The sequence below is a fragment of the Schistocerca cancellata genome, chromosome 2 (genome assembly GCF_023864275.1).
Source record: "Schistocerca cancellata isolate TAMUIC-IGC-003103 chromosome 2, iqSchCanc2.1, whole genome shotgun sequence".
Classification (NCBI taxonomy): domain Eukaryota; kingdom Metazoa; phylum Arthropoda; class Insecta; order Orthoptera; family Acrididae; genus Schistocerca; species Schistocerca cancellata.
Genome location: NC_064627.1, coordinates 248,415,840 through 248,442,989, shown reverse-complemented (window position 1 = coordinate 248,442,989; position 27,150 = coordinate 248,415,840). Strand labels below are relative to the sequence as shown.

General features: G+C 41.1%; 1 protein-coding gene across 1 annotated transcript; it reads right to left on the bottom strand.

Moving 5' to 3' along the window:
• Window positions 1–217: 217 nt before the first annotated feature.
• LOC126161580 (glutathione S-transferase 1-like) lies at window positions 218–27,150 on the bottom strand. The gene is made up of 6 exons (XM_049917525.1): window positions 27,035–27,150; window positions 16,338–16,500; window positions 9,425–9,483; window positions 7,089–7,227; window positions 4,952–5,116; window positions 218–492 (listed from the first exon to the last, which is right to left on the bottom strand). Exons 2-6 carry the CDS (start codon window positions 16,479–16,481, stop codon window positions 343–345), a joined length of 657 nt encoding a protein of 218 aa, XP_049773482.1. The 5' UTR covers window positions 16,482–16,500; window positions 27,035–27,150; the 3' UTR covers window positions 218–342.

The following is a 27,150-nucleotide window of genomic DNA, read 5'->3' as shown; positions in this document are numbered from 1 at the left end:
CTGTTCGAACGGCATCAGCTCACGACGACGTTGCATGTTACCACAAGTCGCTTACACAGCGACTTCTCAAAAGGTTCCCCATACAAACTGAGCGCCGTCACTTAAACTCCTCAGCCCATTCTGCTGCTAATTCGACCGTACCAACACGAAAGATGATTCTCACACTATCATGAGAGGAAAAATTGGGAGACTTACAATCATTCTTTACAAATGGAGATATCAAGATATTTACTATTTTATTTTGGTCTCCTCTTTAGTTACAGTATTGCTCACACTTTTAGCACAACAACACAGTATTTCCACAGGTGCAGTGTTTACTCATTAAGAAAAACAAATGGATATTTAATACTTCCCATCCTGCAAAAATACTTTCAGAGAATTCTCAGCGATCTCGTCGTACTTCTTAAACAAGGGACTAGTCTTATGGAGTAGGTCCATCCACCTCTGGATATTTTTGTACTTTGTGAGGTCTATTCTACCCTTTTGTGGAACCTGAAAAAGAAAAGAAACCAAAAATGTAGATCTTCTACAGGCTCATTAAATCCCCAGCGTCAAAGCAACAACAAGAGAATTAAGTCTGTGTTTCCGTGTTAAGTTTGAGAATTGATGGGGAGTTTGAAGATCAGCGAATAAAATGAAGAGCTCACTCTGCAGATGCCACAAGAAAAGTGTACAAGCCCGAAAAATTACTGAATGTCCATGGTGCCATTTTTTTTAAGTAGCAGGGTGTGGTAAGAAGAATGTTTCACGATGTTAAAAGTAAAGAAGCAATCGCGTTAAATAAGAACTGCATTCTGCACTTTAAGCGAGGAATCTGAAGCATCACGTGCAGAATTCTGAAGGCTCTAAGCGTCGCCGAACAACTAGATAAGACATTTTAATAACTCACATAGTATATTCATCCCGCAATACAGTGATTTGGGGTAGAAGAGTATTATGCTTCACTGAGTAGTTATATACCACACCCTCTGACATGTTCACTGGAAATTTTGTAGCCCTCTTCGCACAAATTTGATATGGGTATTTAAGCGAGTCCATACATGACTGAAGTATCACTAATGAAACAGGCTTAATCAGAAGAAAGTATCCAAATTTAAAACTGATTTTGCTTCACGAACAGCTGTAGTAATGTTCGACTAAACATAACACGAAGTCTGAAACAAACTCTGGGTTCATGTAGTTATAGCTCTCCTGTTCAAGCAGTAACTTACGGATAGTGCTACTCTCACCTCCAAATTCACTTGTAACTTGGCGAGTACTTATTGGCTGTTATTCAGTCTTGAAATGCAGGAAGAGATTGGGTTTACTGATCATTTTTATAAGAACTGGGAATGATATTTCCCTCATAGCTATTTAAATTTTTCGCATTTGACATGTTCTTCGAGGACCATAAAGAATTTGAATTCATAGGTTATCAGTCAGTGCTCACCTACACTAATGTGATCAAAAGTATCCGGACATCTGTCTGAAAATGACTTACAAGTTCGTCGCGCCCTCCATTGGTACTGCTGGAATTCAATATGGTGTTGGACCTCCCTTAGCCTTGATGACAGCTTCCACTCTCGCAGGCATATGGTTAATCAGGTACTTGAAGGTTTCTTGGGGAATGGCAGCCCATTCTTCACGGAGTGCTGCACTGACGGGAGATATCAATGTCGGTCCGTGAGGCATCGCACGAAGTCGGCGTTCCAAAACATCCCAAAGGTGTACTACAGGCTTCAGGTCAGGCCTCTGTGCAGGCCAGTGCATTACAGGGATGTTATGTCGTGTAACCACTCCACCACAGGCCGTGCATTATGAACAGGTGCTTGATCGGTTGAAAGATGCAACCGTCATCCCCTAATTGCTCTTCAACAGTGGGAAGCAAGAAGGTGCTTAAAACATCAGTGTAGGCCTTTGCTGTGATAGTGTCACGCAAAACAACAAGGGGTGCAAGCCACCTCCATGAAAAACACGACCACACCATAACACCGCTTCCGAATTTTACTGTGGCACTAAACACGCTGGCAGATGACGTCCACCGGGCATTCGCCGTACACACACCCTGACATCGGACCACCATATTGTGTACCGTAATTCGTCGCTTCACACAACATTTTCCCGCTGTTCAGTCGTCCAGCGTTTACGCTCCTTACATCAAGCGAGGCGTCGTTTGGCATTTACCAGCGTGATGTGTAGCTTATGAGCAGCCGCTCCACCATGAAATCCAGTTTTTCTCACCGCCCACCTAAATGTCATAGTACTTGCAGTGGATCCTGAAGCAGTTTGGAATTCCTGTGTAATGGTGAGTGGTGTGGATAGATGTCTACCTATTACACATTACGAACCTCTTCAACTGTCGGCGGTCTCTGTCAGTCAACAGACGAGGTCGGTCGATACGCTTTTGTGCTGTACGTGCCCCTTCACGTTTCCACTTCACTATCACATTGGAAAGACATGTTGAGGAGTGTGGAAATCTCGCGTACAGACGTAAGACACAAGTGACACCCAATTACCAGACCACGGTCCGTGAGTTCCGCGGAGCACCCCATCCTGCTCTCTCACGATGTGCGATGACAACTGAGGTCGCTGATATGTACTACCTGGCAGTAGGTGGCAGCACAATGAACTTAATATGAAAAACGTATGTTTTGGGGATGTCCGGACACTTTTGATCACATAGTGTATGTTGCCTATTGAGTAAATTAGTTTCAAGAATTACGTCCTCCTCAAAAGCCCCTATTACTTCTTAGCCTAAGGTTGCGTCAGTATATAGCAGTAACGTCCATTCATTCAGGCCTCGTACTAGAGGCTATGAGAAGGACATAACTGTCGCAACCGCTTTAGCCAATAAACAGTATACATCAACACTGACTGATAACCTCTTTACTCATAGTTATTTAAAGTCTAGAAAAAATCAAGTAGTTTAATGTAGTCTACGTCTAAACTTGTTTCCACTGAAATTTTCTTTTATACCTGTGGCTTCTGTTATGGCATTACTAAAGAAACATATCAGTGATTCGTGCCTACTGTGCCACATTTGATAGCACACTGTAATCCTCGTATCACGTACAAAAAAAGCTACTAAACGCACTTTGTCTTACTCATCTTCATCCACTCCACTCGCACTCCATATTACTAGGTTTGCATACTCTCCAAAGTGTTGGTACCTTTTCCAATCATCAACCAACAATAAGCGTTGTTTCAATCGTTTCCGGATTAACTTTCCGCATCCCAATTGCGCTTCTCCATCATTTTCGTGCTTCTCCCCGTAAACATAGGTTACTTACGAACTGCTGAATAAAAACAAAATGCTGAAGTGGTACGCGCCAGAATTATCAAATGTATTGAGTCAGTGCTTCTGAGTTAGGCTAGTGAGAAAGCGACAGAAGCGAAAACTCTGTGCCGTACGAACGAGATCATCTACAAACGTGGGCACCGCTGACGCCGTTTTCTGCAAGACTTTTTAGATTAATCTGAAAAAATTACAGTTGTTATTTCAACATCTGCTTGTGTAGCGCATAATATCGTATTGATCTGCCGATACCGGGCAAGTGACTTTCAGGTACAGCGTCTGATTGTACGGGAATGTACACAATGGATGTACGAGGACAGATCGCAGACGCATGGTTGCGCCATATGCAAGTTTATGTGTGGCAGTAAGTCGTGCTCGGATAGCCAAATGGTAAGGCGACCGCTCGCGATAAGCGGGAGATCCGGGTTCGAGTCCCAGTCTGGCACAATTCTTAATTGTCGTCATTCCAGTCTACAGGTGAATGTTGTCCTTATTCGCAATTGCGAATTCATTTGATGTACTTCATAACGGCTGTAGTGGCTGGAGTGCCTATTGCTTGGGACATGCATGCTTGCATGCATGCATCAACCGTCTTCCTCTCGACTGCGAGGCCAGTGTGCTAACCACAGCGCCACCTCGCTTGGTGTGTAATATCTCTTGCTGATAATATTTGGTCAGCCGCTCCTTCCAGTATATCTATTTGCAGTCAGCAGCTACGCCTATAAAGTCCAATACGTTCATTTTAGTTTCCATGAATGCTTTCTACACATTCAAGTGGTGAATATGGAAACCATAAATAGTAAAACGATCTATCGGAACTCAGAAAGACGTGAACATGTAGCAAAAAACATTACGTTAGTCGTAATTATTTGTAAGAAAGTACAGAAAACATACACTCCCAGAATTTGTTGTATAAACTAGATGAACCTCTTGCATTCTTCGCTACACTGAATTTCACGGCTCCGTAGAATCAATGAAACTTAGTAAACTAACACTGTAACATAAAAGCCATGTTTCTGACTGTCGAGAATATAGTTCTGTACTGAAATAACAAATGTTTACACCTTAAATTAATAGTCACACACGTTCTCGTGCTGACAAAACAATATAAAATACGTTTTTTAGTCCAATAAAATATTCGCATCGTGTAAATCACTTTGCGTTTACCGAAACAACCTGAACAACTAAGGCGTAACATGAAAATACAGGAACTGAAAAGCTTTTGCGGTTAATAATTAATACTGCTGAATAAATAACATTGTTATAGATACGTGATAAAACATAAAATGAAGGTAAATCTTTTAACTACGCAAAGAAGTTGAGGAAGACAAATGAGAATGTCGAGCTGACGTGGTTAAGAGCTGAATGTGAAACCTTACCGTAGGTATCTACATCATTTATTATGCAACTTCCCCGTCAGAAACGCACTGCATGTCTCAGACAGGACACAATTATAAAGGATGAGAAGAAGATGCAAAAGAAAATAAATAAATAGAAATATATTACAAGTTCTTTGAATGCTCTGACTATTATGAAAAAGTAAAAGTACACGAGAGCTCATAACGGAACAGCTGCAAGATGTAAAAAGCAAACTATACTGCCTCCCCACAATTGTAACGTACTGTAATTCCTAAGTTTAAGACAGTGGCACTCTAGTAGCGTACAAAATGTACTTACGTCAACAAATGTAATGCTGCAGTAGCAGCAGTAGTCAGCAATGGTTAAGCTGTCCCCGGCAATAAATTTGCTGGTGGTCAAGAACCGCTCCGCCGTCTCCAGACCGTCTATCAGACTGTCCCTCGATTCGCCACTCGGCTCCTTTTTGAAAAGCAGAGGGGCTACCTGCGGGAAACATCATATCAGGATTAGAGAGAGTCACGTGATATCTTCATTAAAAATTTACGTAACTATAGTATCTGATGAGGCTAAACGATATGTTAAACAGTCAATATTACGGTTGTGGCAAGTTGCTAATTGAACTATTCTCAGATTATTTTCTTCTAACCTTTGCAACGATGTACATGACGTCTGCTTGATACTGAATAGGGCTTCCAATGAGCAGCAATGTTCCGATATTATCATTGGTCGAAAGATAAATGGGAGAAACGGCGAGTAAAATCCAGTATGTTTGAGTCTAACATCTCTGCGACGCGAAGTCATAGAAGCAATCGCCGTTCGAGATCTCGACGGAATGATCTCGGCACTGACGGGAAATGATTTAGGCATAAGAGATTGGGAAACTAAAATTGTAGGTAATGTTTAGAGTAGCGGAATTTCCCCCATTCTGAAGGACACTCACGAAAACAGTTTACGGTACCAGAAATATAGTGACTGTCACTACTTTCCGCAGGGACCAGATGCGTCATTTCACGGATACACTTGCTGATTTGGCGGTGTGACGTTTTTGATTATTCATTTGTTTTCGTTCGAGAATAATTTGTTAATAGAATGTTCCATCCATGTTTTATGAAGGACAGGTCATGGTGAGTCACAGAGCTGATGCCTCCATGCCACCTCTTCCTGCAGTTGTGTGAACTTCAACAGTCTGTATGATTTCTACGGCTTTTTTTTATTGTTCGTAAACATCTCTAGATGTCTGTGAGGCCAGTAAGACTTTGGTATAAGAGACTGCAGGTCTTAGTACTCATACTGGTATGCAGATAAGCTTCTGCCCATAATGTTTTCAGCATTTTTAGTACGTGGAACTTGAAGGTAGCTATGGTTTTCACTGGAAAACTGGCTTCCCTCAGCAATTTCGATTGATAAAATATATAATTTCAAGTTTATAGGTATAATATGTTACTGGCAGTCTACTAATATGTAACTTTGTGCTATTTTTGAACCATGAATCGTTCCTCTAAGTCCTTATCACTCGGTTACCGTAGTCAATGGAGCATTTTTACTTCGTTTTAATGAAAACGGTTCAGGGGCTGGTTTATGCAACACTGTCGATTGCTATGAGGTAACTGACTTTACTCACAAATAATACCGTGTTCATCAGGGTCTTTCCGTATGAAATAACGTGAAGTCTTCCCAAAAGACTGTTCCCAAAAGACTTCCCAAAAGATTGTTTCCCCTATTTTTGAAAGCATATTTATTCAGCATCTAGTAACACACACGTATTATCGCAGCAACGTGAGCAGCATTATTTGAACTTAAACATTTAACTGTCCTGTGAAATTCAAACTGCATAACTGGATTACCTGTATATCTTTCGCCGTTTCCATCATCTCGGTTTCAAGCAAGCCATTCCCACCGACTAAATTGTCATTGAAACTTAAATTTTACACCTGTAACATTCCATGTACTACAAACAATTTTCTGTGTGTACTTAAAGCAAACTAAATCTCCATCATTTCGCTCAAGCTGCCTATAACGTCAAAAAGTCAGTTCTAGGTGCAGATACTCCGTTTCCTATTTTCTTCACATTTATCTCAACTAGCCTCGTTTCTTCTTAATAATTTCCATCAGTATCGTTAGTGATTTAGCCTATTTGCTTCTTAGTAATATCTCATTAAGCAACAGCAATAAAAGTACTTAAAATCCATTTCACTTGTAATACCCTTACTTGAACACATTTTAACTGTGCACTGCAAGTTCAACTGAAGATAAGTGACTATCTTTGTTTCCATACGCCGATTTTTCAACAATGTTTACTTTACAACAGTCTCCAAACTATTTCAATAAGTAAATATAGAGGACACCCCACATTACCAAATCACTACATCTCAAATTATGATATTTAGTTAAGTCTGTTTTTCATTTATTTGCAAAAGTAATTGTCTTGCTTGTACAATGAGGCACAAATACTTACGACAAAGTTTAAAACTTTGGTATACAATGCGACGTCGAAAAACAGCCTCTCATGAACTATAGAGCGTTTCAGGATGTCCTTCGGGTACAGGCTATCATTCTTTGCATATTTGTCCACTATATAGGTCACTATTGCATGACTGAAACATGAAATAAACTGTAATCAAATCCTTCTGATAAAATAAATCTGAAATATTATAAATTAGCATAATAAACGTTCTTTCGCGCAACCGGAATCATTTTAGAATTTCTAAGAGAAACTCTTTTTTTCATCTGATGCTTGACGTTTATAGATAATAATAACCAAAGATGTAAGGAATGATTTTCCCTGGAAATTGCACTGCTTTAGAGAACATTTAAGTTTGCTTTTAAATCCCAATGAAGGCTATACCACACATATCTATGATACATCAATGAAAATCAAAGGTACATTCTAAATAAATTTCCAGCCAAAAGCTGATTTTGTCGTCTTCCGTATTATTTTTGCATAAAAATATTTAGGCTGTACCATGGAACTTGAAAATAATTTTTACTAAGGATAGTTACTCTTTACTCTGTACTCACTGTCTGCTGAGTGAAATTATGTTCCTGTGGTTGATGTAAACACATTATTTACTGTGGGAGTAAATTACTTTAAAAAAATTACCAAATACAGATCTACCTCAACGGTCTGAACATTGTGCAGTGTGTGATGAATAAATTCGTTGGCTAAAGGAAATATAAATTATTAAAAATAGGATGAATAGTAGCTGTTCTGGAAATGTTTCATGTTTTCAACAACACTGTAGAGTGTACGAGAACTAAATCAGTTTGAACTATAGTAAGTAAGACAGATTATAAGTTGAATGTAATGAAGACCCCACAACTTTTACCGTCATTGTTAAGAAGGTAAGTCTTATGTAATAAGTGGATAAGGGATAATATATTTTTGGAAAATGATTCCCACGTGTACGGTGCCAATGATACTCAACACATACACTAACTGCAGGTAGAATTGCTTTCTATCTTGACATAATTGCAACAGTTTTCAAAGAGTCTGCTAGTAGACCGTCTGGAATCGGAGGTGCATCAAAGGGATTACCTGTCTACAAGCGCTTAGGGCTTCGGCAGAGACACTTTATATATATTTATGTGTTCAACAAAGGCAGGTAGTTGGCACTGAGGGTACTGCCGAACAGCGGGGACTTAGGACCCTCTGACTTTTATTCAAGCAACAGCCAATGTCGCACCGCTCTGATCACACCTCATGAGCGCGCTAAACGGGAGGGCTGTAAAAGCACAAAAACCCTTTACAGCACGTCCATATTTCGTTGAATGGACTTGAACGGTCATTGGTGGTTCCGTCCTGTATGCCAGAGTAGAACTTGCGTTCGCACTGCACTGTAAAAGGGTGTGACCACGTCCAGTGGGGTTGTTGGTCCACGATGTCTTTGGAGAAGGCTTGAATCGGCCGGGAGGTGTCAACAGTACCAAGGTTGTCCAGAACGTCGTCCTGCTGCTCATCCAATGCAATCTGTCGTTTCCGACCGCAAAGTGTATGTCACTCTCCCAAGGCCTTTCCTTGCCGATTCCGAGTGGCGGTGTGTCTGAAGTGTTTCCCTCGGCCACTCGAAAGGAAAAAACCGGTGATTTCAATGAGGCGTGTCACAGTACTGGTCTACATTGCACAGACGTCAACGTATGGAGTGAAATGTGGTTAAAGGTGGCGTGATGGCTTTCCCATCGTGTGACACATCCGCAGGGTGTTAGGCATAATTGTGGTGAAATTTGATGCCAGTGTGACATCGTGAACCCACCTTGCAAACGCATATGAACTTCAGAGCTCTGGCTTTTCCTTCGCATGTTTCGACACCTCGCTGTGTGAAGCGTCGCAGAGCCCGAGATTGAGGCTGCAAGTCGCCACGCTTTTGCACCATTACAAAGGAAGGTTGTAGGGTCCTTTGACCCAAATTTCAGACTTACGTGCCGCAGCCGGATACAGTTACGGGGTTTCGAAAAGGTGATCCTTTAATTATGTCACTTAGTGTTGTTATTAAAGTATTAAATATAAGTATTAAAAATCAGTCGTCCTAGTAAATAGGCCGATTAAGACGAAATAACTGCTGTTCATATCACAAGTAAATTACAAAATATTTCTCACACTAAGTACTTTCATTAAAGCTGACTGGAGCATTTAACCATATCAAGCACTAGCATTAGTGCACGTCAGCTCATCCCTAATCAACTTCTAAATTCGTTTCCCAAGTTACAAGTGCATTCAACACAAAGTACAAACAACAACCAGTTAGACTTTGTAATGAATCCAGTATGGAATGAATAACATTTTAGTACACGTACCTGTCAGACAAAAAGTATCCTCCATCATCAATGGTTGGAATCTGGTGCATTGGGTTCATCTGTAAATGAAAAAAACATGAGAATGAGTATTTAGCTCCAGAAAGTAGAAATAACAGAAATTACTAGAATGGAACAGAAATTGCACAGTTGTAGTATTATCACAAACTTGGTATCAGCACAGTCTGGTTAGATCACATCGAAGAGGAATGTCAATTCTTTAAACCGCAGCATATTAGGCAATTACTCATCACTGATTTTTGCGTATCGATTTCATATGTCTAAGTTACTTTAAAATATATTTACCAGTAACAAGGCGTATGTGAAAGACTGAAATTCTTATGCCTCAGATGTCAACCGCATGTCAAAATGAGGAAGACTGACACGTTTGGCTCCCCGACAGAATAACTGAGGCTGAACCGTAAAGAAGAACTAAATGTCAACTAAAAGTGCTATGTGTGAGAGATAGTTAATTAGAGGCTCACTGGAGGGTAAAGTCTTCCAACTTGTCTAAGCTTCTTACATCTGTCAGATATAGTACCGCACAGGATTTGTCGACCGGCAAAAAGCGTCCCACGACGTAAAATTGTGCAAGATGTTCGAAATTCTAGGAAATATAGGGGTAAGTTATAGGGAGAGAATGTAACATATATTATGTATAAGAGCCAAGAGGGAAAAAAGAGTGTAAGACAGGGATGCTGTCTTCCGTCCCTACTCTTCAGTCTGTACATCGAAGAAGCATGACGGAAGTAGAAGAACGTTTCAGGAGTGGTATCAAAATTCAAGGTGAAAGGATATCAATGATACGATCCGATGATATTGCTATCTTGATTGAAAGTGAAGAACAATTGCATGATCTGCTGAATAGAAGAACAGTCTAATGAGTATAGATTATGGACTGAGAGTAAATCGAAGAAAGACGTAAGTAATAAGAAGTAGCAGAAATGAGAACAGCGAGAAACATAACATCAGAATTGATGGTCGGGAAGTAGATTAAATTAAGGAATTCTACTACCTAGGCAGCAAAATAACCAATGACAGACGTAGCAAGGAGGTCATAAAAAGCACACTAGCACTTGCAAAGGGGGCGTTCCTTGCCAAGAGAGCTCTACCAGTATCAAACATAGACCTTAATTTCAGGGAGAAATTTCTGAGAACATATGTTTGGAGCACAGCATTGTACAGGAGTAAAACATGGACAGTGGGTAAACAAGAACAGAAGAGAATCGAAGCATTTGAGATATGGTGCTACAGACGAATGATGAAAATTAGGTGGACTGATAAAGTAAGAAATGAGGAGCTCCTGCGCAGAATCTGAAGGAAATATGTGGAAAACATTGACAAGAAGAAAGGACAGGATGGTAGGAGATCTACTAAGACATCAGGGAATGAGTTCCATATTTCTATAGGGAGCTCTAGGGGCCAAAGCTGTAGAGGAAGACTTCTACTGCAATGCATCAGTAAATAATAGAGGTAGTAGGTTGCAAGTGCTACTCTGAGATGAGGAGGTTGAGGCATAAGAGGCATTCATGGCGGCTGAATCAAACCAGTCAGAAGATTGGTGACTGAAAAAAAAAGAACGAAGAACAAAAAACCACATAGTTATGGAAATGCATGTTTATTGTAAAGTTAACTCTTTGCTGCTCGCAGCAAGCTATTGCGTTGTGACCATAGTTCCTAGAAATTTATGAGCTTTAGAATATCCAAAATAATTGTGGTTTTCTATCACTTTAGACCCTGTAGTTGGTAGGAATTCATATTCCAGCTCTTACTTTTTATGAGTTTAAAAACTGCGTATGCGATTTTACGTCACTGTGAAGTTTGTTGTTTGATTATATTTACTGATAAAGTACTTCATTATTTTATGCAGCTTCACTTAAGAGTAGCTTTTCTTTGTCCTGCACGAAGCACATCGTCTTCGTTTAGACCTGTGGGGTTGGTGCATCGACCCGATCGTCGGTTCCTATGGCTTGACAAATGTTGTGATTGTCGCTGATTGCTGTAATTAAGTGGTTTCCACACAAACACTTTCACTTCCATGTATTTGGTTTCACGTATCCCAAAAATTAAATTAGTTTTCGTAGTAAGAATAATTTAAGATTGCTTTTCCCGGACAGAAAAGTGATGCATACTAAGGCAAATTTTAAATTCTTCTCGAAACACAGCCTACGTGACAGTAATTTCACAAAATACGAACCCTATCACAAAACACCTAAACATAAAATAGCAGTCCAATATTAAAGAATCTGGCACTTATAGGCCAAATTCATATTATGCGTTAAACAGTAACTCAGTCACAAGTGTAGCCCTTGAAGTTCTGTGCACGGTGTTGAAACTGACTTTCACATTATTTTGTCTAAGCACTTTATATATGTGAATATAGTTGATGATTACACTTAATAAAATACTCCGGAGTATTACACTGTGGTCGAATGGATTTCTCATTAAAACCTAACGTTTCGTCCGCATCTGCAGAGGATGTTGTTGATGTATGATCTTCTCTGAGAAGATTCTGCGTTGTTGTTCTTTCATTATAGTTTATTGAACAGAGTAAACTTAGGTAGCCTGTTATGTAAAAATTAAGATGTTAACAAATGCAGACGACAGTTTGACGACGTAGCTTTACTAGCTGTCTACGTGTGTTGTGGACTTCAGTCCAGTGACTGGTTTGATGCAGCCCCCATGCTACTCTATGCTGCGCAAGCTTCCTTATCTCCAAGTAACTACTGCAACTTACACCCTTCTGAATCTGCTTAGTGTATTCGTCTCTTGGCCTCCCTCCACGATTTTTACCCTCCACAATTTTTACCTCCACTCTGCCCTCCAATACTAAATTGGTGATCCCTTGATGCCTTAGAACATGTCCTACCAACCGATCCGTTCTTCTGGGTCAAGTTGTTCCACAGATTACACTTCTTCCCAGTTCTCTTCAGTACCTCCGCATTAGATACGTGATCAACTCATCTAATCTTCAGCATTCTTCTGTAACACCACTTTTCAAAAGCTTCTAGTTACCGTCCATGATTCACTTCCATACATGGCTACACTCCATACAGATACATTCAGAAAATATCTCCTGAGACTTAAATCTACACTCGATGTTAACAAATTTCTCTTCTTCAAAAACGCTTTCCTTCCCATTGCCAGTCTACATTTCAGATCCTCTCTACTTCGACCATCATCAATTACTTTGCTCCCCAAACAGCAAAAGTCATCGACAACTTTAAGTGTCTCTTTTGTAATATAATTCCCTCATCATCACCTGATTTAATTAGACTACATTCCATTATCCTCGTTTTGCTCTTGATGACGTTCATCTTATATCCTCCTTTCAAGATACATGTCCATTCCGTTAAACTGCTCTTTGCTGTCCCTGACAGAATTACAATATCATCGGCAAAACCTCAAAGTTTTAATTTCTTCTCCCTGGAGTTTAATTTCTACTCTAAATTTTGCTTTTGTTTCCTTTGCTGCTTGCTCAATATTCAGATTGAATAACATCGGGGATAGGCTACAACGCTGTCTCACTCCCTTCCCAACCACTGCTTCCCTTCCATAACCCTCGACTCACATAACTGCCATCTGGTTTCTGTACAATTTGTAGATAGCCTTTCGCTCCCTGTATTTGATTCCTGACACTTTCAGAATTTGAAGGAGAGTATTCCAGTCAACAGTGTCAATAGCATTCTCTAAGTCTAGAAATGCTAGAAACGTAGGTTTGTCTTTCCTTAGTGTATCTTCTATGATACGTCGTAGAGCCAGTATTGCCTCACGTGTTCCAACTTTTCTACGGAATCCAACCTGATCCTCCCATTACTGTTAATATTTTGCAGCCGTAACTTATTAAACTCATAGTTTCGTAATTTTCACACCTGTCAACAGCTGCTTTCTTTGGAATTGGAATTTTTATATTCTTCTTGAAATCTGAGGGCCTGTCTCATACATCTTGCTCACCAGATGGTAGAGTTTTGTCAGGGCTGGCTCTCCCAAGGTTATCAGTAGCTCTTACGGAATGTTGTCTACTCCTGGGGCATTGTTTCACCTTAGGTCTTTCAGTGCTCTGTAAAATTCTTCACACAGTATCATATCTCCCATTTCATCTTCATCTACGTCCTCTTCCATTTCCATAATATCGTCCTCAAATGCATCGCCCTTTTATAGCCATCTATATACTCCTTCCACCTTTCTGCTTTCCCTTCTTTGCTTAGAACTGGCTCTCCATCAGAGTTCTTGATATTCATACAGGTGGTTCTCTTTTGTCCAAAAGTCTGTTTAACTTTCCTGTAGGCAGTATCTATCTTACCCGTAGTGATATATGCCTCTACATCCTTACATTCGTCCTCTAGCCGTTGCTGTTCAGCCATTTTGCACTTCCTGTCGATCTCAGTTTTGAGACGTTTGAATTCCATTTTGTCTACTTCATTTACTGCATTTTTATATTTTCTCCTTTCATCATTTACATTCAGAATTTCTTCTGTTACCCAAGGATTTCTACTAGCCCTTGTCTTTTTACCTACTTCATACTCTGCATCCTTTACAATTTCATCTCTCAAAGCTACCCATTCATATTTTACTGTATTTCTTTCCCCCGTTCTTTTCAATCGTTCCCTAATGCTCTCTCTGAAACTCTCTACATCCTATGATGACGTCACTGCTGTACTGACTCATTTCTAATCAAATCACAGGGCTAAATTTTGACTCTGGAGTTTCATAACACTACAGTTTTCATGTCACCGCCACCGCTTATGTATGACCGAGGAACAGGCGATTGCATGCCGGGATGAAAATGGGTACTGACTAACTGACAAGCAACACGGTCTTACCTCACCGATTTTCATTTATTATTCCCACAGTTCGCACATCCCTAAGACCGTCTATTTCGTGCATTGTTTACTAGTACCATGGGGGCGTAATTCTTCATTAACATTCAACTTTAACTGATCTTTATGCTATGGTCTCGTAATATCAATGCCAACAGCGCATAATTGGGGATTGTTTTGTGTTGTCCTCCGTACAATACGTGTTCTATTAACCTACTACTTCCAACACAATCTCTCAGCGTTCATACAAATGCAGCGAAACGATCTCACTGTAATCGACTGCTAGCAAGAAAACTATTCTTCAGTATCTTGCACGCAGATCTCGTAGGAAGACGTATTCATTCCACAAAAATTCATCTGAATGTATTTACTTTATTTGCTAAGGATCTCATGTAAATATCATATTGATGAGACTGCTCCTCACGCTCAGTATTTCAGACACTGTATTTTTCCTGACAAAGTTAAATTTAATATCCAGAGCAACCCTGCGCTTTTCCCAGTGTAATGCGATCATTTAGGAACCGCCGGGTATGTGGCTAATGTACTCACCACTATTTTGCCGACGGAGTACAAAATTAAAAGCTTCACACGATTTTACTTATCTAGATTAGCTTCATCACATGAATTTTCCCACGTAAACATACAGCGTGGGTGGTTGCCCGAGTTGAACCCAATACGTGTCATTGCATAAAAATGTTAAAGAATGAATTAATAGAAAAATATGAAAAATGAATTGTTCCTGTATATATATCAGATACAATCCTGAAATTAAGAATAGTTCAAAGACTTCTGGTCTGCTTTCTCCATAGCCATAGAGCTCATTGTGACAGAGGCTCTACATAAATTTTTCTCACTCTTGAGGAAGTACTTCATCCAATCAAAAATCTTCACTGGGCTTTCTTAATTAATCTCATCTTAAAACCTCAAACACGGTGGCATTTCAATGCGCACCGAACACAGGCAGTTACATTATTTCTTAATCACGTCCAACAAAGATTAACCGTTGGTCTGAAACAAAGAATCCCAACATTCCCAGATTTACATATCTAAAAATGCATCAAAATTCCTCGTCCCATCTGTTTGTCACAGTTGTTGTCCTGGATTGCTGGGTTGGCTATTTTAAGCACACTATTAAGTACTTCATACTAGTCTGTAGAAAAATACTTGGAGCACAAGACAAAGTTAAGCGTTCAGATTGGGTCCTCTTTAGGTGAGCAAGAGACTGGTCAAAGAATACCACGCGCGCGCGCGCGCATGCACACACACACAGCATCAAAACAGAAACAAATTATAAAACAATACAAATGAGGGCATAAGAATCAAATGAGATAGAATGCGAGCATGCAAATCCAAAAGTATTAAATAAATATGCCGAAGTCGTATTCAGACAAAAACAACGATACTGATAAATAAGTGAGGAAAGAAACTGTGAATTGTCTCCATTTGTGTGGAGAAGTTTGTTAAAGTGTTGATTTGCAACAAAAATTAAAGGGAACTCGAAGTAAAGTTAAGAGCTCGTTAGGAAAGTGTCTAGAATCAGTAATTATAAGGATGGATTATTAATTACTGGCACTCCCTCTGTTAGAAGCCTTACGTGCGTTCACTGGTGGTGAGGCTGGGGAGAGAGGTTGTGTTACCAATACGATTCTAGCCTTCTTGTTTGAAGAAGAGGAAGAGTAAATTATGGTAATGTGAACTAGAACTAACTGTAGTAGTGAATTCCATACTTTGCCATAGATATTTGCAAGCAGTTTCTGAAATCGTTATCCTTGTGGTCATTCACAACAGGACGACTATAAACGTACATTGCCAGTCGCTCATAGTCATAGTCTTCAAAACTGATCTTCGACGGTTTAAATGAAATAAGATATGGCGCGCACAGTGTTTACCATAGCCGACAGTCTTAATGCCAGGCTGGTAGCTTCAGTTGCGAGAGCCAACCGCTGACGTCACGACGGCTGACTGGCGAGCAGCACCAGCGATCACCGGCCCATCACTTTGTCTGACAACAGTACCCATCTGCTAGCTGTCGCTGCCAGCCACTGTAACTGGCAGTTCCAACTAATGGTTCTTCTACCCTCCGCCAAGTGAGTTACCTTGAGATATTCGGGTTTCTTGCACTCCCCTCTCAAGGGATAGGTCCTCTTGAGGTCTACGTCCACTCCCACCGCCTCGGCTACCATCCTCGCTGCTCGCGCCGGTGGGCTCAGGTCGTTGCCATATACCGTGATGGTCGGCATGGTGCCTCGCAGGATTATCCTGAAAAAATTAAACCAAATCACCATGACAGGATCTGTTTATGCATTAAGGTAACAGAGTCCCCGGCTACAGCTTTGTTGTAACGGTATGACAAAAAATTACTTACAAACAGCAATGGTTACTCACAAAGGACCAATATGAACAAAAGGTTAATTATAAAATGCTGATTAAATTGTTGCTACAGTAAAACTATTCCAAACAATGGTTGTTTTCAGTCCAACGACTGGTTTGATGCAGCTTTCCACTCTAGCCTAGCCCAAGCACACCACTTTACTTTCGCATTCGGGAGGACGACGGTTCAATCCCGCGTCCGGCCATCCTGATTTAGGTTTTCCGTGATTTTCCTAAATCACTCCAGGCAAATGCCGGGATGGTTCCTCTGAAAGGGCACGGCCGACTTCCTTCCCAATCCTTCCCAAATCCGATGTGACCGATGACCACGCTGTCTGGTCTCCTTCCCCAAACCAACCAACCAACCAACCACTTTACTTCTGTAGGTCTGTAACTACTGCATTCTGATCCTTCAAAACTATCTTATTGCAGTCAAGCCTGTTTCACTGAATAATTTTATCCCTCTCCACGCCCGCCTTCATTACCAAATTCCTTCGCCCTCATATTCAATTAAGTACCTTTTCATTTGTTATTCGATCACATTTCCTAATCTTTTATTTCCTTGAGACCTCTTATTCTTCCCCTACATTTCGCTTCCATATTAGCTTACTCTACAGTAAATATCTCGATAGTTAAATTTATATCAGATGTCAAGATACAGTACTTCTGATTTTCAGAAACACTTCTTACTGTTGCATACAGCAGTTCCCTCACCTGTACTTCGTCTGTCGTCAGTTACGTCCCTGTCCAAATAGCAAAACTCGTATGTTGAAATTAATGTCTTATTTTGTAATATAACATCCTCCACGTCACCTGATTTTAGATGACTACGTCTACTACACTTTAGATACTTTTGCTAATGTTTATCATATAGACGGATGATTGGTTGGTTGGTTTGTGGGTGAAATAGACCAAACAACGAGGTCATCGGTCTCATCGGGTTAGGGAAGGAAGTCGACCGTGCCCTTTCAAAGGAACTGTTATATCCTAGCCAGTAATGCCAACCGAGCCCGCTGCCAACAGGTTGGCAGCATCAAAGTCCGGACGCAGTCCGCATAAGCAGCGCCAGCGATACAGGAAATCGCCGCAAGTCTGCGCGCGCCACCGCTGGCTTCTGGCTTCTTAAGCGCTGGAGTCATGAGCGCTAGCACAGTTCTGTATTCGCCGCTCAGTTGTATACTCGCCACCGATTTGTGTACTTGCTAGTCAGTTGTGTGTTCATCGCAGCAGAGTTGTTGTTTGTCGTCAGCCGACGCTGACCTAGCCGCTCCGACTCGAACTAGACAGATTTCTCTAGACACGGAGTTCACTACTGTGTTTCTGTATCTTCGTTAATAAAGATAAGTATCGACTTTTATTTAATCAGAGTGTTTGGGTTTTCATCTTTCTGTTCACTGTTCCAGCGGACCGGTCGGCCCGCTATTAAAAGTGTGGCGGTGACTTCGTAAGCCGTTTCTACAGCGAAGTGTTTGTCGATACGAACCCCGCCACAAAAGGAACCATCCCAGCATTTGCCTGAAGCGATTTAGGGAAATCACGGAAAACCTAAATGAGGATGGCCGGACGCGAGATTGTACCTTCGTCCACCCGAATGCGAGTGCAGTGTCCTAACCACTTCCCCACCTCGCTCTATACGTGGATGAACCAAAATATTATGACCACCTGCTTAATAGCTTGTTTGTCCGTCTTTGGAACGAAAACCAGAACTGATTCTGCGTATCCGGGATCCTGAAGTTTATGACATGTTTATGGAGGTATGTGGCATCAGATGTCTACGCACAGGTCATGTAATTCGTGTAAATAGCAGGTCTCTGATTTGCTTCGCGGTGTTGGCGACCGATAGCAACCCAAATGGGTTCTGTAGGATTTACAGCAGGCTAATTTGGTCGCCGATACATCAACGTCAGTCCACTATACTTATCCTCAAACCACTGAAGCAAGGTTTTGGATCCGAGTCACGGACGATTACACTGCTGAAACATAACATCGCTATCGGGGTAGAAGTCAAGCATAAAGGGATGGAGGTGCTTCGCAGCTGTCAGCGTGTTTTCCATTACTGCCACAGATCCCATTCAAGGGCAGGTAAATGTCTCCCATACCACAATATTGCTTCCACCAGCCTGCCTCTGTGGCGCGTTGCACGTGCCGAGCCGCCGTTCACCTCGAAGACGACGTCTGTCGGGACGACGATGCACCTAGTGCAGCAAAAATGTGATTCACGCGAAGAGCCGACACGTTTACATTGATCGAGTGTCGAATCCCGATGATCCCGTGCCCACTGCAATCGTAATTGACGATGTCGTTGGGTCAACAGTTGAACACCTAGGGTGATCTGCTGCGGAGTTCCATGTTCAACAATGTACGATGAACAATTCGTGCACCACCATTGTGCTCTTTCGACAGAGTTGCCGCAGATCACAATCTATTCTACTTTAAATAACAGACAGCCTCTGAACCCTCTGTGAAGAGTCGTCGACGTCCAACATCTAGCGGTAGTTTAACTGTCCATCTACCTTTTTCCGTAGATGCTCACGACAGTAGCAAGTGAACATTCCATCAGCTACGTCGTTCTCGAGATACTCGTTCACAGGCTCTGCGTAATAACTATCTGCACTTTGTTAAAGTCGCTTATGTCAATGGATTCCCCCATTTGCTCCCCATGTCTTCGCTACCATGATCCCCCGTCCATGTCTGCCTCTCTTAGATACATTTGTTGCCGCGTCACGTGCCCGCAAAACCATTAATCGGCATCCAACGTCGCCGTGGACAGTGGTCATAATGTTTTGGCTTATCAGAGTAATATCTGTCCTAGAGACATGGACAGTGTCCTGGGTATTCCGTTCAACATATCTTCCAAACCCTTAGTCTTCTTTGAGAGAAATACAGTGTGACTGGCAAATCTTTACGTTTTTATTGCTCCTCCCTGAACGTTAATTACCTCTCAAATTTCTTTTTCTTCTTATTTACCGTTTGCTCAACGTTTACAGTAAATAACATTGAGGATAGACCACAACACCATCTTACTTCTTTCTCATCAACAGCATCCCATTCTCATTAACAGGTCTTGTTCATGTGCCCTTGGGAGCCATGAATTTTATTCCTGTGGTACTTGAGAATATCAAAAATGGTTCAAATGGCTCTAAACGCTATGGGACTTAACACAGGAGGTCATCAGACTTAGAACTACTTAAACCTAACTAACCTAAGTACATCAAACACATCCATGCCCTGCCGGCCGCGGTGGTCTAGCGGTTCTGGCGCTGCAGTCCGGAACCGCGGGACTGCTACGTTCGCAGGTTCGAATCCTGCTTCGGGCATGGGTGTGTGTGATGTCCTTAGGTTAGTTAGGTTTAAGTAGTTCTAAGTTCTAGGGGACTTATGACCTAAGATGTTGAGTCCCATAGTGTTCAGAGCCATTTGAACCACATCCATTCCCGAGGCACGATTCGAACCTGTGACCGTAGCAGCAGCGCGGTTCCGGACTGAAGCGCCTAGAACCGCTCGGCCACAGCTGCCGGCTCAGAATATCAAACAGCGTATTTCAGTCAACACTAGCATGGGCGTACCCAGCGAGGGGCAGCGGCGGCAGCTGCCCCCCCCCCCCCCCCCCCCAGAAGATATTTGAAATCGTTCGCGCAGATCCAGGAGTAGTTTTTTCGTCTTCGGCACGTTACCGTCGGCCAATCCTAGAAGATTATTACAGAATTAAAAAGTTGTATTTTTAAACAAATACATTCTTATATTTAAAATGTTTATTGAAAGCAGTTTTTCACTAGTTTACTGTTTTATTGAATAAGAAGTGCTGTATGTTGTCTCGAGTCCTTGTTTCCTGAGACTAGTATGAATGACCTGCCCCTCCCCCCTTCCAGTTCAGATCCTGGGTACGCCCTTGAACACTAACACTAAACAACAGAATGCAAATGAGCGGCTTCATGCAGATCAATTGTAAGCATTAGAGACGGTTTGTGATCTGAGGCCAACAGAACACTAGTGGATAAGACTCCTCGCTTCAGTGGCGCAGAGACTGTATATACCGGATGATCGACGCGTAACTCTGGCATCAGGCGCCCATCAGAGGTACAGAGAGCTGTCGCCATGTGCGTGTTAATCCTTCCATTATCCGCAGAGAATGATTTATAACCACGGTTTCCTGTTTCGATTTTATTCACTCTAAAGCAGATGGTCCTCGACTTGACTAGAGCAGGAGGACGAGGCAGAGATTAGTGTTTAATGTCCATTAGACATCGAGGTCATTAGCGACGGAGCACAAGCTAGGATTAGGCAAGGCCGGAGAAGGACAACGCTCATGCACTTTCGAAGAAACCATCCCGGTATTTACATAAAAGAGTTAGGGAAATCACTTAAAATCTAAATCAGGATGGCAGGACACTGGTTTGAATCGTCGTCCGCGCGAGTGCCAGTCCAGTGCAACTGTAATTACGAGCCATCCTAAGTTACTACACCGCTGGATAATGCGCGGACGTCGTCGCGAAGGAGATATTTATTCAAGGCGATTAGCCACGTGAGTACCGAACGGCCATTGCCACGGGGAGAAACGTTTCCATAACTACAATAACTGACGTACCATGCTGAGGACCAAGAGTGGCCTGTTCTCGTGCAGGATGACATGCCTTATCTGCCGCAGTCACAGAGTTCACATTATATTTAGCGACAAGTCGTCAGTATTATCAGCCAACAAATATCATCGAGAGCCGTGCCGTCGGACGAGACTGTCTTTATGTAGGGCGATGTGGCTTTAAATGTTCGCGCGCTATTTTCGTTCTCACGCCGTATCAAAGTTATGAACTTGTCCCAATGGAGAGGAAGACAAGCGTCATTCATAACATGATTTTACAGGCCCAAAGAGATGACGTATTTGATATTACTTTTCGTTCTCATGTTGTGCCAAGGTAATGAATTCCCATGGAGAGGAACACGGGCGTCATTCAGAACATTGATGCAATAACAATTGGAACATACACCATAATATCATTTTAAATCTGATGTTGAACCCACGAAGAGCAGTGAAAGTACCCAAAAAAGAGCGGCGCGTTTCGTCACAGGGTTATTTGGTAACCGTGATAGCGTTACGGAGATGTTTAACAAACTCAAGTGGCAGACTCTGCAAGAGAGGCGCTCGACAGGTTTCGAGAGGGTGCGTTTCTGGATGACGTATCGAATATATTGCTTCCCCCTACTTATACCTCACGAGGAGATCAGGAATGTAAAATTAGAGAGATTAGAGCGCGCACAGAGGCTTTCAGACAGTCGTTCTTCCCGCGAACCATACGCGACTGGAACAGGAAAGGGAGGTAATGACAGTGGCACGTAAAGTGCCCTCCGCCACACACCGGTGGGTGGCTTGCGGAGTATAAATGTAGATGTAGATGTAGACGAAGACGGAGGCTCTTGACTGTCACGTTTATTCAATATATGTAACTTTTAATATGTGAAACAAATGTATGACATATTCACGACCGTAAAATGGAGACAACTAACGTAGAAACGCGGCATTGCCTAGGTATTTGTTTATAGGTGTGCGTCCGCGCCCGTAACAAGCAGCGACTAGCCATGTGCTTAATGTTAATGATGTCGTTACTGCTGAATTATGTGTCGCACAGTGGTATAATTTTGTAGGATCATTCAGCGGCGTATGTGAATACTACCTGAAAAACGTGTTGGGAATGGAGTTACTAGCAATAAAGCCATGACTTAATTCATGCACTATGAGGCAGTTTAAGCATCTCACTGTTTATAACGCCATATCTCCTGAACTGTGTGTCGAATAATATAATTTTGCAGTTACATTCAGTAGTAAATGTGCATACTATCTGCAAAATTTGTCGCGAGAGCAATGAACAGTAAAGAAATAATAAATTATAACGTTTTGCCTTTTGCCGTACTTTCACTGCGTGACAGAAGAAAAATAGTAAGTGATAAACATTTTTCTTTCATAGTTTCGTAGGGGTTGCCAACGGGAAAAAATTTCAGAAAGGTTTCAAATTATACCTAATGTTTGTTAAAAGTCGTTAAGTGCTCCGATTCTCACATGAAATCTGGGAATTCACGCGTCTTTCTCACACTCACCCCCACCCCTTTGATAGGTAAGTAGTTCTCATCCACCAAAGTAATCTTCGTCCGACAGTAAGGTATATGTGTACCAAGACTGGTTGAAATCAGTCCAGTGGTGTAGGAAGACATACGAAAAATACACACATACACACACACACACACACACACATATTTTTATAATATGTGACGATTTGTAAACATTACAAACAGGAATCCGGAACGGTTAACTACTTTCGTATTCTGACAAATCATGTGAAGTTAGTTATAGTGATAGCCGTACACTACAACTCAGAGGTCGTACTTCATAGTAGGGGTTGAGAGCATCGCCGTCACCACGGGAAGACCCTCAAAGTGGCCGTAATTGAAATAATTAAAGACGAGGTACATTTTTTGCAAAAAAACTGAGGTGGATAGGAAACGAAAATACGAATAAATTTAAATTTTTAAACTTCGAAGGCCAGAATCAGTTGACATAAAATTCTCGGTATGGTACCGTGTTGTATTATAAAAAAATTATTACTGGTGAACGTTTCGGCCACTAGGAGGGAGCCACTGCAAAGGTTGCCGAAATTCTGGTTGCAACAACGATAGCTGTTTATAATAACACACTGTACCAAATCCAGTATACTTTTATGAATAAATGTTACGGCAGTTTTTGCCCTTGCCGAGTCAGTCCTTATTGTATTTCAGTGTATCCTGGATTGCAATGGTGGATATGTGACGAGTCATTATATTACCATTTCAATTTTATACTTGTGTCGACATTATTCGTTATTGGTTCGTAATGAGAAGGGATAAGTGTTTCATATTAGTGTTTAAAAGTCATGTATGTGTTTTTGTTAAAACTATAACTTAATTTGGCTCGTTGCATCATCTTCCTTTTCAGGCCGATCACAATTATCCATTAGCCACTGTTATAAATAATTCACCCTCGTTTCTTCATTCCAATGGACACTTTCGGTTAATCTGTTTGAGAGTTTTTCCCTATTTAATTAACATAGCAAGAATACTCATAAATAAATTTAACAACGTTGCGTATAAGAACTTTTGCTATGTAACTGATTAACTTGAAAACTTATGGGTTTTGCCCATTAAAATATTATCGCATCGTTACCTCTACTCACTATCTTTTTCCTGACACTTTCCATAGTAAATAAATGCAAGTGAAATTAAACAGTTTATTTAAAACATATTGACACTATGTTCGAGAATCATAACAGTTTGGACGCCAAGTATGAGATACCTCGAATAAATAATGTCTGTATCGGTGTTTCTTGCACACAGATAAGGAGGCAGCCTGGTGATGTAACATGACGTGTCACGAAAATTTGCTTACTTCATTAGTCATCTTCAATTAAACTAACTCCAGATATAAATAGGTAAATGAAGATAACGAAAAACATTTAAATACAGCAACTTATAAAGTTCTTGTGACGTAGAAGTGTACTAAATGATCTAAATGGATAGTCAGTAAGAGGACCGAAATGTGTGCTACTGCCTAAAATAAACCGTCCCACGTGGGGCAATAAATATTTTAGAGAATATTCTTAATCATCGGATGTGAACATATCTGATATTTTGGACAGGATCTCTCTTTCGAATGAGGCATTGGTTCAGATACGATGTTTATATTCGGCGGCCTTCCTGGTTCAAGCTTTCCGTGGTATCCTTAGACATCACTTCAGGAAGAGCTTGAATTGTTCCATCAACATGACTCGTTTCGCATTATTCCACATCCTTTTCTCTCATCATATTCTCCAACTCTTAAATATTAATAGATGCGCAGTCCGCTTTATACTTCTGGGTAATTAGATGTTATTACCAGGGTATTAACAACAGGTATTTATCAATTCGTGCAACTGGAAGCAAAACTTAAACAATACTTTAGTACATATGCATGTGTATTTGACGAATCTACAGTGAGATGATTTTTATTCTGAGCTTCTAATTTCTCTTTAGAGTTACGAAACCCATTTCACTACTTTTGAGTTTTGCCAGAAAAAATTTTCCGTACGTGCTACTCATTACATATAAGTGCAACTAATTGCAAATGTTACGAAAATCGAGAATAAATGTAGAGAAGACATCGTTTCTGACGGACCATCGATGCCAATGTCAGATCTAATTAAATTACTGTCGTTTTAGAATTCATAAATTATTTTTCTATCAATTATCTCTATCGATCATCCAGTTTTACTTGTCATCGGAGATTGTTACTCTTCACTGTTAATATAATCACAACGTTGGTGCATAACTTTCAAAGATTTCTGAAATGACAAGTACTCGCCTCTGGTACGATTTTTAAAACTTACGGCTAAGTTTCCTGACGGCCAGGGAAAGTGTTACACCATGAACACTTTGACCGAACGGAAAAAGAAACTGGTACTTCAGTATTTCGACGGGGTATGTTGATCGCAGTTTGATCCTCAAACAAGTTTATTTTCAGTATTTGTTTTACAGAAAAAGCCATTCTTACTGATAAAGAATGGTGTGAGTACATGATGTCTATTACGGGGGTCTAATGTTGCTGAAGGTCTTCAGTGGTGAACTTCAGAAAGCATGCCCCGATTACGCGCACCTACAACTCATTGTCAGCTTTCGCACTTTGAGTAAGGTCGTGGCACTTGAAAACACCGCACCGATAAATCGCACATACAGTTGCCTGTAGTGCTGTGACTGCAGAACAAATGCTGACAAAACTGTCCCCGAAAGCGCTATGGCAAGAACGGTAGGCACGGGTGCATCCAGGACTACACGAGAAGATCGTAGGATTGTGTCGACTCGCCCTGATGAACAGATGGATGGCAGCAGATGATATTTGGACTTAGTTTGCGGGCAGAGTGTCCCGACGAAACGTTTTACGTCTTTCGTATTGAAAAAGTTTGACAAAAATGGCTCTTCAGGAGGATAAATATTGTAGTTTCGTGTAATCAATGAGTTCGAGAAGAAATTCGGAAGTGTTAAATATCAACTAGGTGTTGGGTCTTTTACAATGAAATGACCGATTAAGACTTATCTGTTATTATTTCCTAGACGGTGAAGTCGAATGAAGGTAAGTGCTAATATAACACCTTCTCTTGATAGATTAAATAGTAAATGCAATATTTGTGATACTAACAGTGCTTGCATGAAGTTTTCGTAAGGAGGCGGTGGTTATAAGCAGTAGAAAGTGCCGGGAACTTCTGTTGGCGGTCTCTAGTGCGCTTTCCTTCATGTAATTCTAAATTCGATCATTAGACTGAAACATCAACCAGGAAACATAATTTGTTCCTAGGTACACTATCCTTCAGGTACAATATTCTACCCTCTGTGACAATAATGATAACCCTGTTGCCGTGTCATTCATGACGTGTGTACCAAGTGGTATATTCCAGCAGGGCAGTGCAAGATCCCACGCTTCACTTCACATTACAAACACTTGAAAACTGTACGGATGCTTCACTTGCCTATCCAGTCCTCCGATTTTTCATCCACAGAACAAATCTGGGATGACATGGGGAGAAGTATGCATCCTATCACCCTCCAGCCAGCAATTGCCACGAACTGACACAGCATATGTTTCAGGCGTAGCAAGAAATTCTACAAGATCAGTCCCTGTTTCTATCAGTGTATTATTCACTATCACTATGGCTTCTGAAATTACTCATAGGTAGAATACGTCTAGAGAGTATAAAACTTTTTCTCATGCCTACTTTAGACATTGAGCGTAGGGAATACACGGAAAACATGGAAACGTTCTGATAAGATCATAGTTTAGATGGTTCGTTGTTGCCTTCCCTTGACCTGTTACCGTAGGATCAAGCCTTTACAGATGTATGGACTTTGTAAATGTCTTTTTAATGGTCACCACCTCAATGTAGTGTTTTCACGACTGATGTCGCTATTATAAGAAGGGAGTGGAACGCGCTGCTCTCCGACAGTTTATTACTCTGGAGTTGTACCAAGATGGTCAACTAGATTTAAGCCCCCGCCGGACAGATTACTTCAATACCACACGACTGTGCTTCATAAGACACTGCAGAGAGGTCGAAGATTTAGTCGAATATGTCACCAATTAATCTCCTCTCTCTCACTTTACCTCGACAACCAAATGCAAAAATTTCTGTTACCTTCGTGACCTGAACTGACTGCGTAGTGATTAAGGGTCGTAGCACTGTTGGAAGACGCGGTTTATCGTACTTTGCCAGGGAAGTAATTGAACTTCATTCGCATGTTATCTTATGAGCCTTACGCTAGTCGTTGAACACTGTCAGATAAAAGTCAAATTGCGAAAATTTTAAATTTTAGCACGTGACGTATACTATTTGTTATAGTTAAAAAATTGTTTAGGCTGCAAAGCAGCTGAACTTACGTGTGAGCTAATGTAAGGAGTCCTCTGGAATACTGTACGCAGAAGGATTCTCCTGTGTTTATATAACTGCACAACTCTAAAAAGTCACTGATAAGATAACCGTTATCACCATGAAA

Coding starts and splice junctions, on each gene's coding strand:
- LOC126161580 (XM_049917525.1), bottom strand. CDS start 16,481: ATGCCGACCATCACGGTATATGGCAACGACCTGAGCCCACCGGCGCGA. Junction 9,484..16,337: donor AGAAACCCGAATATCTCAAG/GTAACTCACTTG, acceptor TTTCATTTACAG/ATGAACCCAATGCACCAGAT. Junction 5,117..7,088: donor CCAAAGTTTTAAACTTTGTC/GTAAGTATTTGT, acceptor TGTTTCCCGCAG/GTAGCCCCTCTGCTTTTCAA.